Source organism: Chaetura pelagica, unplaced genomic scaffold, assembly GCF_000747805.2.
Source record: "Chaetura pelagica isolate M959 unplaced genomic scaffold, ChaPel_1.0 scaffold401, whole genome shotgun sequence".
Taxonomy (NCBI): Eukaryota; Metazoa; Chordata; class Aves; order Apodiformes; family Apodidae; genus Chaetura; species Chaetura pelagica.
Window position 1 is genome coordinate 276,916 of NW_009952259.1, and position 20,101 is coordinate 297,016.

A 20,101-nucleotide genomic window follows, 5' to 3' on the forward strand; every position below is an offset into this window, starting at 1 on the left:
CAGGAATGATGGCAGTTGGATACTCTCATTTTCCACCTACCCTAAATAGAGGAAAGCTGTGCAAAAGGAGAAGGAAAACCAAGGCCTGCCACAGTGGTTATCTCAGACACATTACCAGCAGTGTCCAAAACTGAGCCTGGTTTTGTTACCCTTTCTGGCCAAAAGCTCCAGATGAATTTGAAATTTTGAGTCACTACATACAAACTGTTTCAGGTACAGTCAACTATGAAAGTGCATTACCTGTCCCACAACCTACAGGATGGATATTTACTCTCAAATGTCCCAAAATATCAACTCAGAGCAGCTGAGCCCATACCCAGTGGGCAGCCCTTTCTCTGGGGGCTCCTCCTCCTTTCTTATAAATATTTATATGAACAAATAAAATCCCACACAATTAAACTTCTGTGTGCACATAACATATCACGTGCCACAGCTCCCATTCTCACATTCACTGAAGTAAAATGCCTGTTCCAGTCAGCTACCTGAAAGTTTCCTCTGCAACATGAATCTCTGGGTGGCATTTGCTGCCTGGCAAGATGGGAGCAGAAGGCATGATGGCTAAGTCTTGCACATGCATAACTTTCAGAGCAGCCTCTGGAAGCAGCAGTTGCTTTGTTGGACCAGTAAGACCAACAGCCTCTTGCTGGAAAAGCAAGATTAGAAGCTAGTGGTCACACATATTTATTGATTTCTAAGTACTTCTGCAAAGGACATGATTGCACATCATTGTTTTCATTCCCACAGGACCTGCACACTCCTCACTCATTCTTAGCATCTACACACATGAAACTCAAGTACACACAAATTTAACAGCTTCACTGAATTAATTCATCTGGATCAGAATACATTCATTTACTTCTCATTTCACTATGACTTTCCCAGGTATATTATTCAGATTTCCCTCCATTCTCAAAAATATCCTACAGGAACCAGGCACTTCCAACAACACTGGCCACCAGACCCATATGAGTATTTGCATTTGTCACATAACAACAATTTCCATTTCTATTCTTGTCAGTGCTAGAAAGGAAAAGAGCTGGGAAACATGCCCTGGCCTGTATGAGCAGAACAAAAAACCCCAAAACAAATATCCCCATCCTGTAGCCTGTAAATGGAGACTCACAGGTGGGCACTGATACATGTTGAATTAAGATTGAATGTGGAAAATGTTGAGAGCCAAAGCTGTGCATCCAACTCTGCCAAGTCAAATACACAGGGTAAACTCCAAGCAGTGCTGCCCTTGTGACAGACACAGACATTTTTCTCAAACAAAAATGAGAATTAAACTTACTGTAGGCTCTCTCACATAGAAACCATGGGAAGTTTCTCATGTTATGATGCAAGACCTCTGCTCCCAACGTTCTACAGTGATGGATGTGGCGTTTTTATGAGCTTATCCAGAAAAACCACTACTTATATTGAAACCAGGGCTTTCCATTTAACTTGAGGCTCCATGTTATGGGCAGGATATTAGTTTTCAAAGGAGAAAAATGAGATTGATTTAATACAAAAAAAATTTCAAGTTATGCAATATTCCAGCAGACCTCACATGCAATGTACAAGGCAAGGAAAGAGCCCAACACAAGCTGTTTACAACAAGCTGTTCAAGGCAAAATGTATTCCTTGTCTGTATTTTCAGATCAAGCTTTTACACTCAAAAGTGTAGGAAGAGCTTTAAAACCTTAAGTCATTACACTGACAATCCTCAAAATGCTGGAATTTTGTGGGAGGGGGATTCTCCCCTGAAATAATGTCTCATGTGAACATTTTCCTAAACATAATTATATATAAGGAACTCCAAGGCAAAATTGCAAACTTCATTTTCCCCAGAATTATAGAAATACTATTATTACTTTGCTTGAAATAAATCTTCATTTGTACTTATCCTAACCAAAATGTATATATTTTAAAATAAAACAATGCATTGATCTGAGTGTTCACATGCTACTCCCAACTATTGGGATAAAAATGCATCTCAGACTGAAGTCTCAGGGTTTTGACAGAACTTGATGGATATGTAATAAGGGCAAATGAAGCTCACCCAAATTCTGAAGCCACAGAAACCAAAATCTATTAGAATAGGTTCTTCACATGTATGTCAAGAATTGACAATTGCATTATTTTGGTTTTTTAAAGAAAAGGTCACTTGGGGCACTAACCTAAGGCTAGAAACCTGGCCTCATCTTTTGCATCCCCTTCTCTGTGACCCTGGGTAAAACCTTAGCTTTCCTGTGCCTCAACTTTTCCTCTGGAAATAATGGGTCAAATATTGAATGTCCATTCCAATTATGCCCAATACAAATAGAAAAGGGGGCAGAAAGCACCAGAGAAAAAGCTGTGATTCATAATGGCCAAGATTTCTGATCACAGCAAAGATCATTCAAAGGGTGTTTTTTGATTCTGGATGGTTTCAGGCAATTCTGCATGACTCCCAAGGCTTGCCAAAGCTAATCTGATCTGGGAGAGGCAGATGGAAGAGTTGCAGAAATTCTTTATTTTCTTTATTTTGAAATTCAGCTTTTCAGGGCTTTTTCAGGTTTGTTTATTCAAAACTGAAACTTTCCTATGGAGAGAAAAAAAAAAAAAAAAAAAAAAAAAAAAAGGTTAATTTTTTTGAAAAATAGCCCTGGGAATATTATTTTTGGATCAGGCCTTAAATATATTTGAAATGTTGAAGTGGATAGTTTACGTGTAATTTGAAATCTCAAAACGACCTAAATTATGATTAGTTAAGTAACAAGTAGTTCAGCTTTGCAAAACAAGTATCAACAGAGTATCCTGCCTCTGGAGAATCATTAATTTAGGATAGAGATTAAGCTCTTCCCTGGTCTCAATAGACACTTGACTAGGTTGTGGCACATACCACATTACCTGTATGATATTGGCACTAAATATCTGCTTATGTATAATTAAAAAAGAAAATTTCTATTGGAAAAAAAAAAAAAAAAAAAAAAAAAAAAAAAAAAAAAAAAAAGAAAGAAAAAGTAAAGGTTAATTTCTTTGAAAAATAGCCCTGGGAATATTATTTTTGGATCAGGCCTTAAATATATTTGAAATGTTGAAGTGGATAGTTTACGTGTAATTTGAAATCTCAAAACGACCTAAATTATGATTAGTTAAGTAACAAGTAGTTCAGCTTTGCAAAACAAGTATCAACAGAGTATCCTGCCTCTGGAGAATCATTAATTTAGAATAGAGATTAAGCTCTTCCCTGGTCTCAATAGACACTTGACTAGGTTGTGGCACATACCACATTACCTGTATGATATTGGCACTAAATATCTGCTTATGTATAACTCAAACCAAGAACAGATGGAGAGAAACCATGACTGTGCTCAGTAAATACATAACAAGTCCCATGAATGCTTCATTTCCACCTTCCCTGCTTGTTCATTGGAGACCCTTTCCTACCCGGGGCTTCCAGACTGGAAAGTTATGTTTCTAGTGCTGTGCAGATGATACTTAATATAAAATGTAATCAGTATCTACTGATGATGGACTTCTCGAAACATCCTTGAATTCTACATAAAACAGTATTTTTAAAAGAGCATAAATGGTTGAAGGAAGGACTGACACTAAAACCCCTCAAGGCAGTAAGTGCTGGCTCTTGTACCCTGTTGAATTTCCTAGCTCCAGTGCTGAAGACTCTCCATCATTTACTTGAACTGGCATCAGGAACCCAGAATTTAACCAAACCCTTGTAGAAAGAGCTACATAGAATATTTTTCCCACAATCAGAGATTTCACCTCAGAAAAGACTTTCCTATTAACACTGCAGCACCCTATTTAATGTTTAGTTATAGAAATAAAATAGCCTACCAATATCTAATGCAAAGAAATTCCAGACTCTCAGTTCCTGTGAGTGGGCTGAGGGAACACCAGCCAACAACCTGGTTTCATTTATTCAAACACTAACTAAAGAAGTGGCAATGGACATCTCATGGCTGTGTCATGCAAAGGAGCTCCTGCAACACAGTTGCTAACAGTTGTCCCTTTCTAAAAAAGCTCCCTTCCCAGGAAGCTACCAGTGCAGCCCTTTCCCAAGCCCAGTGCTCCCCCTTCACCCTGGCTGACACACATACTTATGTCTCAAGTCTCAAGGGTCACAGCTTCACCTGTTCCCAGCTGATTTATTCTGGTGGCTGGAGGGACACCAACACATATGTGCCCCCTCCTTCCTTGCACCTGCATCCTGGATAACATCTCCTACTGAAATTCTCCTGCAGAATTCCTTAGAACAAGAGCAATAGTTTAGCTCAGATATTAAAGATATAAAAATAATCCCACATAAAAAGCAAAATAATAAACTTTTCTGGATATGTATTACCTTCACAGACTAATGAATTAACCATTAGCACACAGCTACAGTGTATAAGCCATGGCTGGAAATCAAAGATCTATTACAAGACATATTTCCCTGGGCTGTAGAATCCTTTGTAAAAGTTATGATCTGTTTCACATACTCAAGAGTGAAAAGAGGAGTAGTACTACATATGCTGTAGAAAGAAAAACGATTTGGGCACCAGAAGAAAGTGTCATGTAAACAGCTTTAATTCTTACATTATAAAGATGACAGAGAAATTAGTCATATTTGTGTTTAATATATAGTTTTGCTCTACTGTGAATGGACAGCATGCACAAACTGCCTGATCTCTCATCTCTCCACTCTCAAGAGTTTTAGATGTCTTTCTCTCCAGAAATTAAATAAATACCTGTTCAGTGACACTTTACCAGGCCTTTTGGTAGGGAGATGTTTGTATTTGCCTTTCCTGACACAGTCTGACTCTATTTATCATATTATTTTCTACAGTGGGTGATGGAGGAGAGGGGACAGCTTGTGGTTTTATTCCAACTGCAAGCTCTGCAACACAGAAACCTATGATCCAACCAGGCTGTCTCACTGATAACAGACCACAAATGGTGAGCATGGTGGCATAACAACAGTCTGATCTCTGGAAAAAAACCCACCATAAAACAGCGAACCAAATCTTATCTAGGAGCAGCAGTCATTATAAAGTGAGGAAGAAGGACATCTAAGTGCAAGCAACCTGGCAGATCACTTCTGTAGTAAATCATTCTTGACTACATGTCAACGCAGGTTCATACATGATCAAGAGAAGCACAGGGCACCTAGAGAAAGTGCTGTACGTGTTGCTGAACTCAACACTTGGCCAAGTGCCTGGGCAGAAGGAGCGGAGCTGGCGCCCACCCGCGCTGGCACAGCTCCGGGGAACCTCGGCCCCTCCAGCCAACCTTCAGCAGGGAGGAAACACACCATGGGCTAAGGTCAAAAGATACCCATTTGTTGCTATAACAACATTAAAACAGATTACGTTTCTAAACATACACTGACAGTAAGATACAAACTCCCCAGGCAAAGCAGGGGGAAGGCTCATCAGAAGACAGAAAAGTTCCTTTTACTACATTGCTCAGAACAACCTTGGGGTAGGATGACTTCAAAATACATGGCTATATTTAACCACTGGGATATGTGTCCAAAACTCCTATGCCAAGAATTTGCAGAGGAGTAGAAAAAGAAATAAATAATGCTTGTGATGCTTTTGATCTTCCTGGCAGAGCTGCTCTCCTGAATTAGCAGCACATGCCCAGGCAGCAGAGTCCTCCTCGGCTCTGGGGAACGGGCGGCCGATCAACCAGACTTCAGCCCCACCAACCCAGAGGGGTTTGGAGCTCCAACCTTGCCAAGTTACTGCAGCTAGCTATGGCACTGCTTAGGCAGCACTGGGTGGATAAAAATGCTCAAAATGTTTAGAGAAGTGGGTTAAAGTGGATGCCTGCCCTTGAAGAGCAAAGAAAGAATTACGTTCCATGAGAAAAATACAAGTCATTAAGAATATTTAAATTCATTTTATATTTTTTTCTTTCAGAACACATCAGCTTACCCACTTGGTGGATAATACACATACATAGTTAGCTGCTCAAGTGATACAGATGGTTTCCTTTAGGTATGGGCCATATCACACCTGCATTCACATTTACTATCTCTATTCTTGAAAAAAATGGCACAGAACTATGTATAGCATGTGCCATACACACAAAGAGTAATGAGTATTTCAACATCTCAAAAAAAATAAATAAATTAACAAAGCAGGGGATGGAGCTGGCAAGGGTCACACTGAGGAGGGAAGAGGACACTCAGCTCTAACAAATGAATTAAGCTCCCAGTACTGCTCACTTCAAGGCCAGGGTCCCTGCCAGGCTGGAGAATTTTCACACAAACTGTTCTTTGACTTTGAGTGACCCATATGTTACAGAAGAGCTCCTCTTCACTTAACAAGAAATAAGTCAAATATTAAAGTAATAGTAAAATTACCCTCACTGGAGTAAGGTTTCCTTGCAAACAAAGGGAACATATTGAAAACATAGCTTTCAGATTGACTTCCATAAATCGCTTGGGAAGAAATCCAGGCTCTGACCCATGTTGCACTACAAGATTCTTTACATTTGCAAGACAAACAGTAGTAGCAAGACTGAACAGTATTATCTTCCTAGTACAGCTTGATGTCTGCATCAGAAAGGGATGATTCTTGAAAACCTTCTGGTCTACAGATGACAAAAATGAATACCTCCTCTTTGTTATTTGTTAACACAGGTACTTACATACACAAGTGATCATCCTTGAAACTAATAAAACCCAGCCACAAACCCACAGGAGAACCACAGTTATTTCCTACTCTATTTATAGGAGGGAACTGTGGTGTTGGTTCAGCCTGAGTTCCTTTCTCTTGCTCCAAATTCTTGTCTTGGGTGTCCCACAACTTCCCCAGGCTTAGTGTGGGTAGATGAGAGTCTGGTTTACCCACCTCCAGCTTCTCCCATCCTCTTCCCTCCAGCACTGACAGCTTTGCCACTGCCTGCTCTTCACTCAGGCTTCACTAGCAGGGCTAACACAGTATCACTCCTCAGACTTTCACACCTAACAGTTAAATTCTTTCTAGTGTACTATAATCTGTGATTTTTATTTTTTTTAACTTACTGAGCCTTGCAAAAAAAAAAATAAAAAAAAAATTCTCATTAGTTTCTTCTCACACTTTTTCTTAAATGTACCTAGAGAAACACTTTATCTCTTTCCACTGCCACATTCAGTATTTCTTACCTTTACATTCAAAGTGGCAAAACCCCTCCACTTCTCCTATAAAACACAGTGCTGCTACTTCTTCTATCCCTTCTACAAATCCCATTTTCAGTTGTGTTTCAACCATCATCTATGTCCACCAACACACCCTTTTGTTGGCAAATATCTCCTCTCTCCTTTGTCTTCGAATCCATGTTTTCAAAATTAACTTCCTTTACTCAGCTAGCTCCCCAGTCACTGCTTCTCCAGCTGATAAGGATTCTTCTCTTTCCTTCCCCTTGCTCTCCACATTAATGCTCTGATCTTCCAAACACCTTGTTCTTTGCCTTTTTCTTATATCATCTAATCTTTATCATTATCTTGTCTGTTATGTTTTTTTATTTGCATGCAACTGGTAACAGAACAACATCCTTCTCTGTCCCTCCTTGTTGTGCTGTGCAAAAAGGATGTATGAATTCACAAGATCATAAAATGCTCAGCTGCCCAAATGTGCCAAAATGTTGCCGTGAAACTTCTTTCAAAATCTGTGACCGTTTTACACCATGTATTTCTCCACAGAACACAGCCCCTATAGAACAAGTTTTCTACAGGCTGCCAATGCACTTGATATCTGCATTTAACTCACTTACATACACTATTTTTGTTTGTTTACATTATCATTTTGCAAATACAAGTGACACGAACCCTTTTTACAATAGGTAATATTCAGCACTCACAAAGACACCTACATCAATAAGAATATTCTACACTATTCTAAAGCCCAGATTCTGCAGGATGCCAAATCCTGAGCTCTAATATCATCCCCAAACTGAGAGGGACAGAAAGCAACAAAGGGAAGGAAAGTAAAGAAGGGGAGAAAAGCAAGAGGTCCATATTTTTAGATATCTTCTAAAATAGATATATATGGATATACACACACATATGTGTATATACACGCCCTTTTAAAAATATGTACATATATATAAAATAATAACAGAGATAGCCCTCCTCAGGCTTATTGATCTCAGACTTTTTTCAGAAGCATCTAAGACATTAAACTGGTCATGTTTTACTCTCCTTCACTCAGTTACCAAGAACCATGCCAATATTTTCTTGTGCTTCATTCTAAAAACCCAAATGCAGTTGTGGTGACAGTCTTTGAATCTTCTTGGCCCCAGAGCCCACGCTCCATACTACTACATCCTCTGTTAACCACAGGATTTTCTGCTTGCCAGCTGGAACTCATCAGCACAATTGCAGGCTTTTGTTTAACAGAATATCTACAGTACAAAAACATAGAGGTTTGGGGAAAAAAAATCCCTGAAATAGGTCTTACGCAGAGGACAAGATATAGACTAGTCTACAATAGATTATATAGAAGCCAGCCAACTTATCTGGGAGCAAAGGAAGACAGGGATACTCCCCACAGCAGAGAAACCCAGACAAGATGATGAGGAGGGACAGGTTCTCACCAAAGTGATTTTTCATGGAGGCAGTGGGGGTCCTTGTCATGTCATTTCTGGCATTTGGACTAGGTTGATAAGCCCTGATGGTCTCAAATGGTTCTTCAGTACTAACCTTCATTTGACAAGGCTTATTATTAGCACTGGCTTTAAGCCTGACAGCCCAAGCTGTCTCTAAGGCTCAATTTGGGCAAATTTGTATGATGCTCTCCAACACTGTAGCAATAGGAACAACAGCAATGCAGGGACCTGATCTGGCTCCGTGTTGAGCTCTCTAAGGTTTGGCAGGTTTTGCTATCTTAGGACTGTGCCCCATGGAAGCCAACATAATTGCTTTCACACCCCCTTTAATGGGCTTGGAAGGCATAGATTTGGTCCAGCTTTCTAAACTGACACATCTGGCTGGATCTGAGCTGGTTCTTCACCATTCAGCTCACATGTGTCTCTGCTCAGGGAATCTTGAGTCTCCAAATGAGATAACTGCCACAAGGGGAAAGGCGATGGTAGAGGACTTCTCTTTAAACTCTGTTGTATTTATATTTAATCATGGAATCATTTTGATTGAAAAAGACCTTTAAGATCACCTAGTCCAACTTTTCCTGTAGCACACTGTAAGTCTACCACTGACCGTGTCCCCAGGCTCCACATATACACATCTTTTAAACAGCTCCAGGGACGGTGACTCAACCACTTCCCTGGGAGCAAAATTAGATCTTCATTTATGGTGCCTTTTAAATTTTTTTTTCCTAAATCTCGTCATCTGAGATGCCTACCTTAGAGACATCACAATATAGGTATGGACATCTGGAAACTAAAGGTTAATTTGAAAAAATAAGACATCACCTAGTTGAGTGCTTGAACTGACTAGGTAGCTTTGCCTCTGCCACCTCTCTGAACCAGAAGCACTAGACACAAACACCAGCTCGCACACTCTGGAGAATGGTTGTAAGCTACATTAACTGGGAAGTGCATTAAACTGCAAAGGATGAAGACCACTGTAGCTTAAAAAAAACACAATAATCAACAACAAAATCCAAAAGCATTGCAACATATGCATTTTTGCTGAATGCAGGAGACCTGGAGGAGAGCTGTCCCCTTGAACACTACAAGCACTTGTGTGAACCCAGCCTCTGTGAGGATATTGATGTTCTTGCCCTAGTACCTCTCCTGTAAGATGATGAAGAGCTCTATAAGCATGTACACTTAATAAAAGCATAGCCTGCTCCTGGACAAGCAGCCAGAATATCATGGGAACCTCAGAGGAGGCAGCACAGAGCAAACTTTCCAGCATTCTTCCTAACTCCTGATGCAGCACATGCCCTCTGCACATAACCAGACCTGACATCTCCAAGCACCCTGCAGTGTGCATCCAACCACCCAACAGAACAATGATGCTCTTCCCTGAGAAGAATGACTTAACATGACTTTAAGCTACGATGTCCTGGAATTCATTATAGATTCCAGTCCTGAATAAAATTCAGTTCTTACCATACACTTGTGGAACATTAAATTATAGTAATTGTCAAAATTTCCTCAATTATTTATAACCCAGACAGCTGCTGTGGCTACAGCAAGAATAGCAACCTACCTCTTCAAAGCAGTAAAAAGTAGCAATGATCAATCTTTTTAGATGTTTTTCTTTTTAGGGAGCCTTTGCTCTGTGGGTTTCAGTAGGGTTGGTAACTTCCAAGAAACAACATGAAACCAAAACAGAATAGCAGAAAACAGTGTGGTTTCTGCCTTAAGATGGCAAACTCTCAACAAATCTTTAATCTTTCCTTTAGGTTGGGGCAGTTGGAAACAGAATAATGAAAATGAAGAACATTAAAATAGCTTTAGACAAGGAACAGGTAGGCACACACCCCACAGGGAGCATCTGCAATGCAAAGGGGACATTTTGGAACTTATATTGTAAAATAAGGGGTTTTTTCTCAAGATACAGAAGAAAATAACTTTCTTTAAAAGATCATAAGTTTTAAACACTTAGGATGCATTTTGAAAACGTATTATTTGCATCCTCAGCACAGTTCTGCTTATAATTTTAGCTTCACCAGTACTCACAGCAGACATACTCTGAAGGTGCTTTTAATGTTACTGCACTAATTTTTGGTTCTTCAGTTTTAAGCAGTATGTACAAACAAGATACAAAACAACCTCTTTTACAAATTAAAACTTCCCAGTCAAAACCAAGCAGCACAGGTAAACCTTCATGAAGTTTGCAGTTTGAAATTTTTTCATTTATTGTGTATTACTAATTAATTTTGTTTCTTTTCAAAGGATACAAGGACTTTTAATCCAACTTTAAAATAAATATCTAATTCTGGTTTTGCAGTACTACTGCCTATATACAGGAACAACTTTTATGTTTCTGTATTCCTGACTAACGATGTGATATTTCAGAAGCACAAAATACCAATGTAGGAGTAACATTGATTGTAATTATGTGATAAATGATAAGGCCTAATTCAACTATTCTGAAGTACAACAGGCAAAGCACTGTAATATTAATATTCTCCAGATCATACCTTCGCTCTCACTAATTAAAAATAGTGATTAAAAGTCTCAAACACTGAAGTCACTCACTCTCACTCAATATCCAGCCAGGTATCCAGAAACAACAGACTGCTTTACTACTTACCATTTGAGACCTATTTTTTGGGCAGCCATTGATGTCTTCAATCTTCTCATTTGCTGAAAAGCAAAAAAGAGGAAATAAAGCAAAACACTGTCCCAAGGATGTTTATTCCAACTAGTCCACTTGCTTCCAACTATTCCACTAGAGCACTTGCTGCTGGCTAAATAAAGGGGTCTCAGATTGTAGTTGTCAAGTCAAAGTGCATGTGTGAAACACTGAGACTCATCAAAAAAAAAAAAAAAAAAAGCAGCTGAGTGTTTTCTAGTGGGTCATGCCTCCAGAGACAGCTGGGAGCAGAAAACAACTGGTCTGACAACATCTTGTACAGTGACGGGTGACTCCTTTAAACTACAAAAAAAGACACAAACTCTGGAAATTGAATCACTGCTGGGTGGAAAACCGAACGCTACACAGCTATAGATGCTTGCATGTCAGTTGATTTGCTTGTAAAGTGAGTCTATTTTAAATCTAGATAGGTAATTTATGATTAACAATTATTTTTTTTTTAATTATTCATTTCATATAGCACAAACCACAAGCCTACTTTTCCAGCTTCCATGGCTTCCATGCACTGTAACTTGCAGAAAAAGATACAGCTTCAGTCTTTGAAGTCCCAAGCAAAATAATGGTGTTGAGGTGGTTAAATGTTTGCCTTAGAGTCTTAGTTAGCTCAGACTCACATTTCAGTCTTGGCCCTGAAATGACTTCTGTGCTAGGCTGCAGAACTAATTATAATCATAGTTCATTTTAGTTTTCCCACAGCTTTTTCACTCTCATAAAGGTAGGCACTCAGATCCCATCTGATGAATCACGCAGATTCGCTGCCCATTGATTCTTATATAAAAAGCTGTATTTTCCACCTTCAGTTAGGAGTATCAAATTTGGCACAGTATTCCAAGAGGAGTCATAACAACGTTAAACAAAGAAGTAACAATGTCACTCTTGCCCGATACTCTTTACACATCTAAGTGTCACAGCAGACCTTCATGCCACAGTGATACACTGAAGAATTGAGGCTATTCTGAAAAAGGCTGCAGCTGAAGCCGCTCTACTGTTCCTCAGAGTGGTCTATCAGCATTTACACACAAAGACCACACATTTCTTTCAGGAATGCAACCTCAGATTTGGTTATACAGAAATTAATAATATTACTTTAAATCCCATTTACAAATCCTATGCATCCATCTTTTAATATTTACTATATCTCAGTTTAGTGTCATGCAGTATCTCTATCAATTAAATTTATAATACATGAAAAAACTGATAGCTGTGTTCCTATAAACTCACATGGTATATAATTATTACTTGAAAGGAGACTAATGAATTTCTGAATGAGTTTTCCCTTGTCTGGGACACATGTACAGAGTTACTTCTAACAACCCAAATAATTTTATCTTCCCTAAAAAATAGTATGTTCTTCCCTAGTCTGCTAGAACTTCCAAAATGTTACACAAAGTATTTAAAACCAATGGTATCAAACCATCAAGCATATTACTTGGCTCCTTTCAAGCTCTTGTATGCAAACTATCTAGACTCACCTACTTGAAACTGCCTGTTACTAACTTGTTTCAAAGATTCAGCTACCACACAGCACTTGACTGAAGTGTTTTTTTAACTAAGCAAACATAGACACAAAATATTTACTCAGCACTTCTACAATTTGTGGCCATTGCTACAGGCTTGGAGGGCAAGCTTGGTTCTAGGGCTGTACACTAAAGCTTAACCCCATTAAACTAACAAATACCCCCTGCTGTAACATGGGAAGATTAATGGCAAGTGAAGATGAAAAGCCACCTTACCTTTTTCTGTCACTATAACATGCCCATCAGCTCCTACAATGGTGTATTAATTGCCCAGCACAACACTGATGTGCACATTGTATTTCTTATTGGAACTTTTATTCAGCTAAGTATTTAACAATAACATAATGTCTGCATCCCTATTTATAAAGCCACAGCTTTTGTATCTGATGTCACTTTGGTTGTATCCAATCAATTAAAATACTCCACAAAACATCCTATTTTAGCATTGATCCTAAGTCTTGAAAATTAAAGGTTCTCACAGGAAACCAACTGACAATTCAATATACTACCAATTCCAGAGCATACACAGAGCCACTATCTGAATTCATGAATTTAAATATAGCTTCTGTGCTTATATGGCATTACTAAAGCAAGCATTATGTACATATTCTTTTACAGACTCATAAATTTTCAACTGAAATAAACCAGACTGCTATGAATGCATTTTAATTGACTTGCAAATAGAAAAAAAAAACCTGTCATAATAAAATGCTTCTGCATTATCACTAGCAGTTTTGAAGTCTGAAGATTATCTCTTCTGAAGTCAAATACAGTGATGTTTTGTTTCATGTCTCTTTAGATTTGCTCCTTGTTTGGATGGTAAGGTAGAAGAACTACCTAGTTGCTATTAATTTTAAAATTTTCTGTTTAAATATGCAGCTATTTCAGCCAAGAAAGGTAAGCAGAAGGGATCTGGATCACTGTCTCTGCATAATCATCAACTCTTACGGAGTCTTCATTTCAGTTTTTAAAAAAATCACAGTCATTCTCTTTCCAGCTTTAGATATTCAGTAGTATTTCAAGATTCAACATCTGTGATGTAAATCTCAGATGGGGAACACAAGAAAAATTGTATCATTAATAATTAAACCTGAATAAATTTTGATGGCTTTGGGAAATCTCCAGATACCCCAGGCACATGACAAAAAGGAGGAAGGATCTTCATGCTTGCTTTTAACCAGAGCACACCATAACATAAAGAAGAGAAGCTTCTCCTGCACTGCAGGATGCTTTCTTAGTGCACGGTCTTGTAAAAGCTTGAATTTGGCAGGCTCCAGTTAAAGCTGTTTCTAGGTGTGAAAGTTATCACCATCTTTGTGACAGTGAGATGCAGTGTGCCCAGGGCCATCCACAGCAGATACAAATGACTTATTCTTCACTGTTAGTTTGGAGGATTAAACTGAGAATGTTTAAATATGAACTTTCTTTCACATGGAAAACACTATCTGAAAACGACCTCCTTCATGTTGCATGTGAACTTTTGAAAGCTTGCAGACCTAAACTTAAATACTAGCCAAAAGGCAGCTCTGAGAATGGCTGAAAAACATAAAAAGGGGAATCAAAGCAAAACCAGTAAGCAAGATTATTTCTGTGTATCTTAGAGGGAGTAATTTGAGTTACATATGAGTTGTCACACGTCAGTACTCAAGCAGCTCCACTTAAACACTTGGTACAACTGAGTTCACAGTTTGATGGTGGGTATTCTTACATGTGTCCTCAAGGAGACTTTTTCTACATGAGCATTAACACAAAGGAGCTAGGGATGTACCAAAGGAATCAACCCCTCACTGCTCCTGGGCTTCCAAACATCTTCTCTTTTATAGGTAACAAATTCAGGATGAAGCATTGCCCACAGTGAATACCCATCAACACACAATCCATTCCTGGCCTGTTTTTATACATCCGTAGCAGCATGGTGGGTCTGTAGGATGCTACTGAGATCTACTGTTGCTCTACAACACAGAAACAAAATCTCTTTTGATGTATTTATTTCAGGGCAGCTCTAGTGAAGCTATTGGAAAGGATGCGTTGCAATTTCACTGGAGAACAGGGCTTGCAGATTTGTACCTTAAATCAAAGCATGAGCTCATTTACACCATCTCAAGCACATATAAATATGCATGTACTGATGTCTTGTTACTTCACTACTGTCTCCTTAATTTGCATGTCAAAACTGTCGATTTGCTTCTGACAATAGTTGTCCCAATTCCCATTAGCAGCCTTTCCCGATTCCATCAATCTCCACTGGTCCATGCATGTGTTTTGTGGCATCCCAAGTACCAGATGGATGAGCCTCCGAAGGAACTAATGAAGGATCCAGGCCCGAGGGAAGAGGGAAAATATGTAACTTCACATGGGGCCAATGGGGAAAATTATTTAGAACCTTCATTATTTACAAATATTAGTGCAAACCGAGGGAACTAAAGGCTTTGTAGAACTGGCCCTATATCTGAGATTTGCCCTAATGACAAACGTTTTTCCTCATTTAGGAATGCATTATGAAAGGTTTCTTTGTCTGCCACATACAATTTATACCTTTTCCTCTCCTAGCTGCACATATGGATCTTCTAAATCCAACTGGAGGGAGGATGTTCAGCACAGGAGGCCAGTATCACTGTGAATTATGTCCAGACCAATCCCCCACAGGTATCAGAAACAGAGACAGTGAAGGCTCATAGCATTCTAGCCAAAAAACCTTCCTCATCACTTGATTTTTTAACATTCAGTTGTGTGGAGCAATCTTGCTGTATAAGGAGATCTTACCAGCAACATAATAGTTTTCCACTATGCTTTGAGACATGGCTTCATCAAATTAATTAGCAAATCTCTGAAGGAAAATTTTCTGCATAATTCCATGCAGTTTGATGGGATTTTCCACCCCTGTGTTTATGTAGAAGATAAATAGTGAATTTCTGAGCAAGTTGGTGGATACCTGGGACAAAAAAAAGAAAGTCACTCACCTACAACCTGTATTATTTCAGCTAACAAGACTCCATCAGTCACATCTTGCTGTAGATCCTTTATCAGTCTCTTGTGACCAGATTTTGCCAGATAGTGATTAGCCCAATCCGTATAAATCTGTTAGGAGAAAGAGAAACAAAAACGAATTTTAAGTCATAACACTAAACTGAAAACTGGGATTTCTTTGTTCCTCTCAGAGAGGCTGATTTAAGACCACTGCTTCCTTTGCTCTTTGAATCAAGTCAACAGCATTAAAATTCGAGGCATTGTGCAGATCAAGTATGCAGCTTATTTTTTTATGGCTCCTTTTATTCAGAAATCTGACATCAAAGCTTCCAAAAGACAACAGGAAGCTCCAGAACAGGTTACAGCTTGGATGGAGCATCAGGTGCTCAACTGAATATTCTATGGCAGTAACAAGTGTGTAGAAGGGATTTCAGTTTCCACCCAAGTATTTATTTGCATGTTCCCTTTGTCATTTCCTCTATATCTGTTTAGAAACTTTAGATTCTTTCCACAAACCACTTCTGATAGCTGTTAGCATAGAGCAATCTCATTTTGAGGAAACTCCTTTCCTATATTACCCCTCAAACCTTTAAAGGTCTTAAAAATCAAGCAATTCTAAGAAACTATCTCACAAGTTAATAGGCCTATTAAATGGATTTTAATCTCTTATGTAAACTTCTAACTGATGATTTATTTTAAAATATATGATCTGATAACCAAACAATCAAAGCAGTCAAAATCTCTCTTGAATTTGCAATCAGTACTGCTCACCACATGCTAGAACAGCTTATCCAAGATCACCAGAAAACTTATAAATCTTTTCATGCTAAGTAACCAAAAGCAGGAAAAGTACTTGATTAGGAATTTCTGCTTGTGAATGAAATAACATTTCCTGACCTTTGTATAGAACAACATTTAAGATAAGACCTTTTTAATGCTATCTATTTATATTCTGAAGAAATCAAGTAAACCCAACTAAATATCAGGATTTTACCTTTAACTAACCAGAGGAATCTCAAGATTCACCCCTTCTCTCAAGAGTGTCTAGCACATGATACACTCACCCCAATTCAGTCTACCAGTAAGCAGGAGTAGAGTTGATGGGCTCTCTAGAGCCAGTCCTCCACAGTTCTGAGAAACCACCGAGGAGTGGGGTGTTTGTTTGTCTGTTTGTTAAATTAAAGCACTGTATTCATGACAAATGCCTCACACAAGTGACTGAACCACTCACTTGGAGGGAAATGTCTGCACCAAGTATTCAGCCTCCAAAAGCCCAGAAGCTCTCCCTGTGCATTGCCCAGCACTACTCTTTACCTTCACATCTACTGATAGATGGGAAGAAAAGGGGACAATGAGAGGGGCTCTAGCCCTTGGGGTTGTGATCCCTGGGCTAGGAAGCTTCCTATCCCCAGCCTTAAGGAGGCAGATGGAAATGATGCTCACTAAAATCAGATTTTGTCTGCTAACAAAGCATGGCTGAAACAAAACATGGGTTTAAAGCCATTCCTTTTCTACCACCTCACTACTGAGCTATGCAATCCCCAATATCATCATGCAACAAATGCAGACCCTTTAAATCACTGACTGACTAATATCAGCAAGTATAACCACGGCTACTATTTCTGAAGCATCTTTAGCATTGCATTGAAAATTAAAAGGCTGATGTCCTTCTCCTTCATGGGATGCCCAATTGAAAACTCAAATATTTGCCACATGGGACAGAGGAACCTGGATATAATATGAAGATTGTAATTTCAAGCTCCTTTTGCACTTGCTGATTCCATGTTAACATGATAAAATGAAGAACAGATATTTTTTGACTAGAGCGATTTCGGTTAAAAAAGGCTTCATTTGTAATTTTTAAAAACCTGTAAAACACTCCTGCTAGCAGCAATGAACAAATCACTCAAAATCTGAAACAGATGTCCCCATCACATATCCCCTATTTTCATCTTCAGAACAGGGGGATGTGCATTTCCTGTCCCAACAGCGTCACAGACTTGAACAGAAAAAGGTGCTGGAACACCTCCGTGAAAAAAACCAGAGCTGAAAAACAGCTCACTGAAATAAACACCAAGTACACAACTGATTTCCCTAGCTGATTGAAAAAAAAATAAAAGGAAAAAACAAAACCCTTCACACTTCGCACAAACCAGACATTGTTTTCCTTCACTCCTTTTACAAGAAAACATTTTCCGTAACAGGAAGACATTTTTAAAGGTGCAACAACCTCAAGGAACTAGGATAGACTTCTCCTGTTTTTCTGCCACACGGTTCTAGATTGCTTATCTACAAGTCGAGACAGGTCAGGAAACAGGTTGAAAACCACTTCACAAGTGCAAGGGTCCCCTCACCCCCCTTCACCATCACTGTGATTTCGCTGACCATCAACTTATCAACCACAATAACCGAGTTTCTTTTCATGGGAGGGCTGTGATGAATGCCCATGTCTATCACAGAAGGACTTCCAGTAAATATAAGATTACACTTTGACGCATCAGTTCCAGTTTGGATCGTTGCCATGATGCAGATCATCAAGCAAATGCTTGGATCAGCCCTAGAGCTAATACAACACAGAAGAGAGGCAGAGCAGACCCCTCCTGGCAGAGCCTGAAATTACAGCACCAGCAAGACCTTGAGAGCAAATGAGGATTGATTTTTAAGTCAAATAACGGAGAAAGCACGGCTGGTATTGCAACACCACTGTTTGGCAGCTGTTTCGTACTGCATCCAGGAACACTAGACCTGATATTCATACCCGGTAAATAAGCAGAACTGCACCAAAGAAGTTGCAAACTCCTCTAACAAATCCTCCTAGTAAAGGATACAACTTGAAACAGCCTCCAACACCCACTCTTTGATTCACTGACTCCCATAACCCATCAAGAAACTCCCTCTGGCAAAATATCCTACTTTGTGCTGAAGTCAATGTCTGTGCTTGGTAACAGAACTGAAAGCAGAGTTTTTATGCTCATTATAAAATGTTCCATTAAATGCATCAATAACACATACCAGTACAGAGAAAACATTTGTGTCTGGGGTATACTAAGGGTGTGGCATATTATTTTATTCCACTAGTTGATTAGGAAAGCCATTTGCAGGAAAATACAGATATAATAAACCGTTGATTATCCTTTATTATTAATTATTATTAAAGGTTATTACCTTTATTAAATCACATTATTTTGCAACATGCATAACATGCTTCTCTTTTTTTAAAACTGACTGGACTTTATATTTACAAGCATTTTTATGGATGCAGTATTAGTCAGGCTTATTGTAGTAGTTCTTTATGCTGCTCATTTTTATGGCATATATTAAGCTAACTATGGAAACTTGCCAGGATGTTTTCAAAACCTGTTTGTTGCAAGTCTTTGTAATGAACTGCACAAATACGATTCCTGATGTTTCTTTTCCTTTTCCATACAAACAAGTGAAAAAACATCTAAGTGTACAATGGCTGCTATTTCCAGACACATCACAAATGTTTCAAAGCACATCATGTTTTCAAATGTTCAAAAGCAGGTAAATGCTGGGGAAACAATAATAAAAGAACTAGGAAAACACTGCTGAGAAACTTTCCATTCATATATGCCTGCCCCTGCACATGAATTTCAAATGTTCCTCAGGTGTTTTCAGCAAACAGGTTACAAAGTCACACTTGAATATTCACATGAAAATAACCTGAAGAGTCACCTGATTTAAAAAAAAATAATAATAAAAAAAAAAATCCACAAAAATCCCCCGAAGTCTTGCAATATGAAATATTGGATCCACTACAACCAAAGACAGACTGCCTTACTGTATATATGAGTATGGGCTTTTAGAACTTTGCAGTGATTTCACACAGCATGAATATCTTTGGAAGCAGCTTCATTATTTGAGTTAATAAAATCAAGTGAAGGACACGATGTGGGCATTATCACCATAAGCAGTTCTTTGTGCTCGAGATCAGTCAGTTTAATGTTTAACTCAGCTCTAAGTTCTGGCTTTTGTTAAACGTGGACTCAGCTGTTTGTGGTGTTTGGGTTTTTTTTTCCCCTCTGTAGCCTATGATCTTAGGAACCCAATTATCTGGGAACAAATTAAATATAAATGTGACTTTTTTTAACATTTCTCTCGTCCCTCTCCCTTCCCCACCAATCCATTGGGTTTGAATGAAGTGTTACAGGTGAAGACTGATCCCTTCAGGTTTGAATTAAGGGCATTACAGATATATATTGATTTTGGAAATACTCAGTACACAGTGAGTCATAGCTAAAACACTATTGCACGAAGTACGGAAGTTTAGAGCAAAAATACCCCGAAATTCTAAAGCTGTGTGTAAAGCAAAAGGCCCTTACCAATCAGTAGGAACACTAAATGTTTAAGTTCAGCA

At 38.7% G+C, this 20,101-nt stretch overlaps 1 protein-coding gene across 1 annotated transcript in view; it reads right to left on the reverse strand.

Moving 5' to 3' along the window:
* Positions 1–20,101, reverse strand: part of NAV2 (neuron navigator 2) — a 219,736-nt gene that overhangs the window by 142,000 nt on the left and 57,635 nt on the right. Inside the window, 2 exon segments of the mRNA XM_010007437.1 lie at positions 11,177–11,229; positions 15,717–15,834. Of these exon segments, the coding sequence (XP_010005739.1) occupies positions 11,177–11,229; positions 15,717–15,834 (171 nt within the window).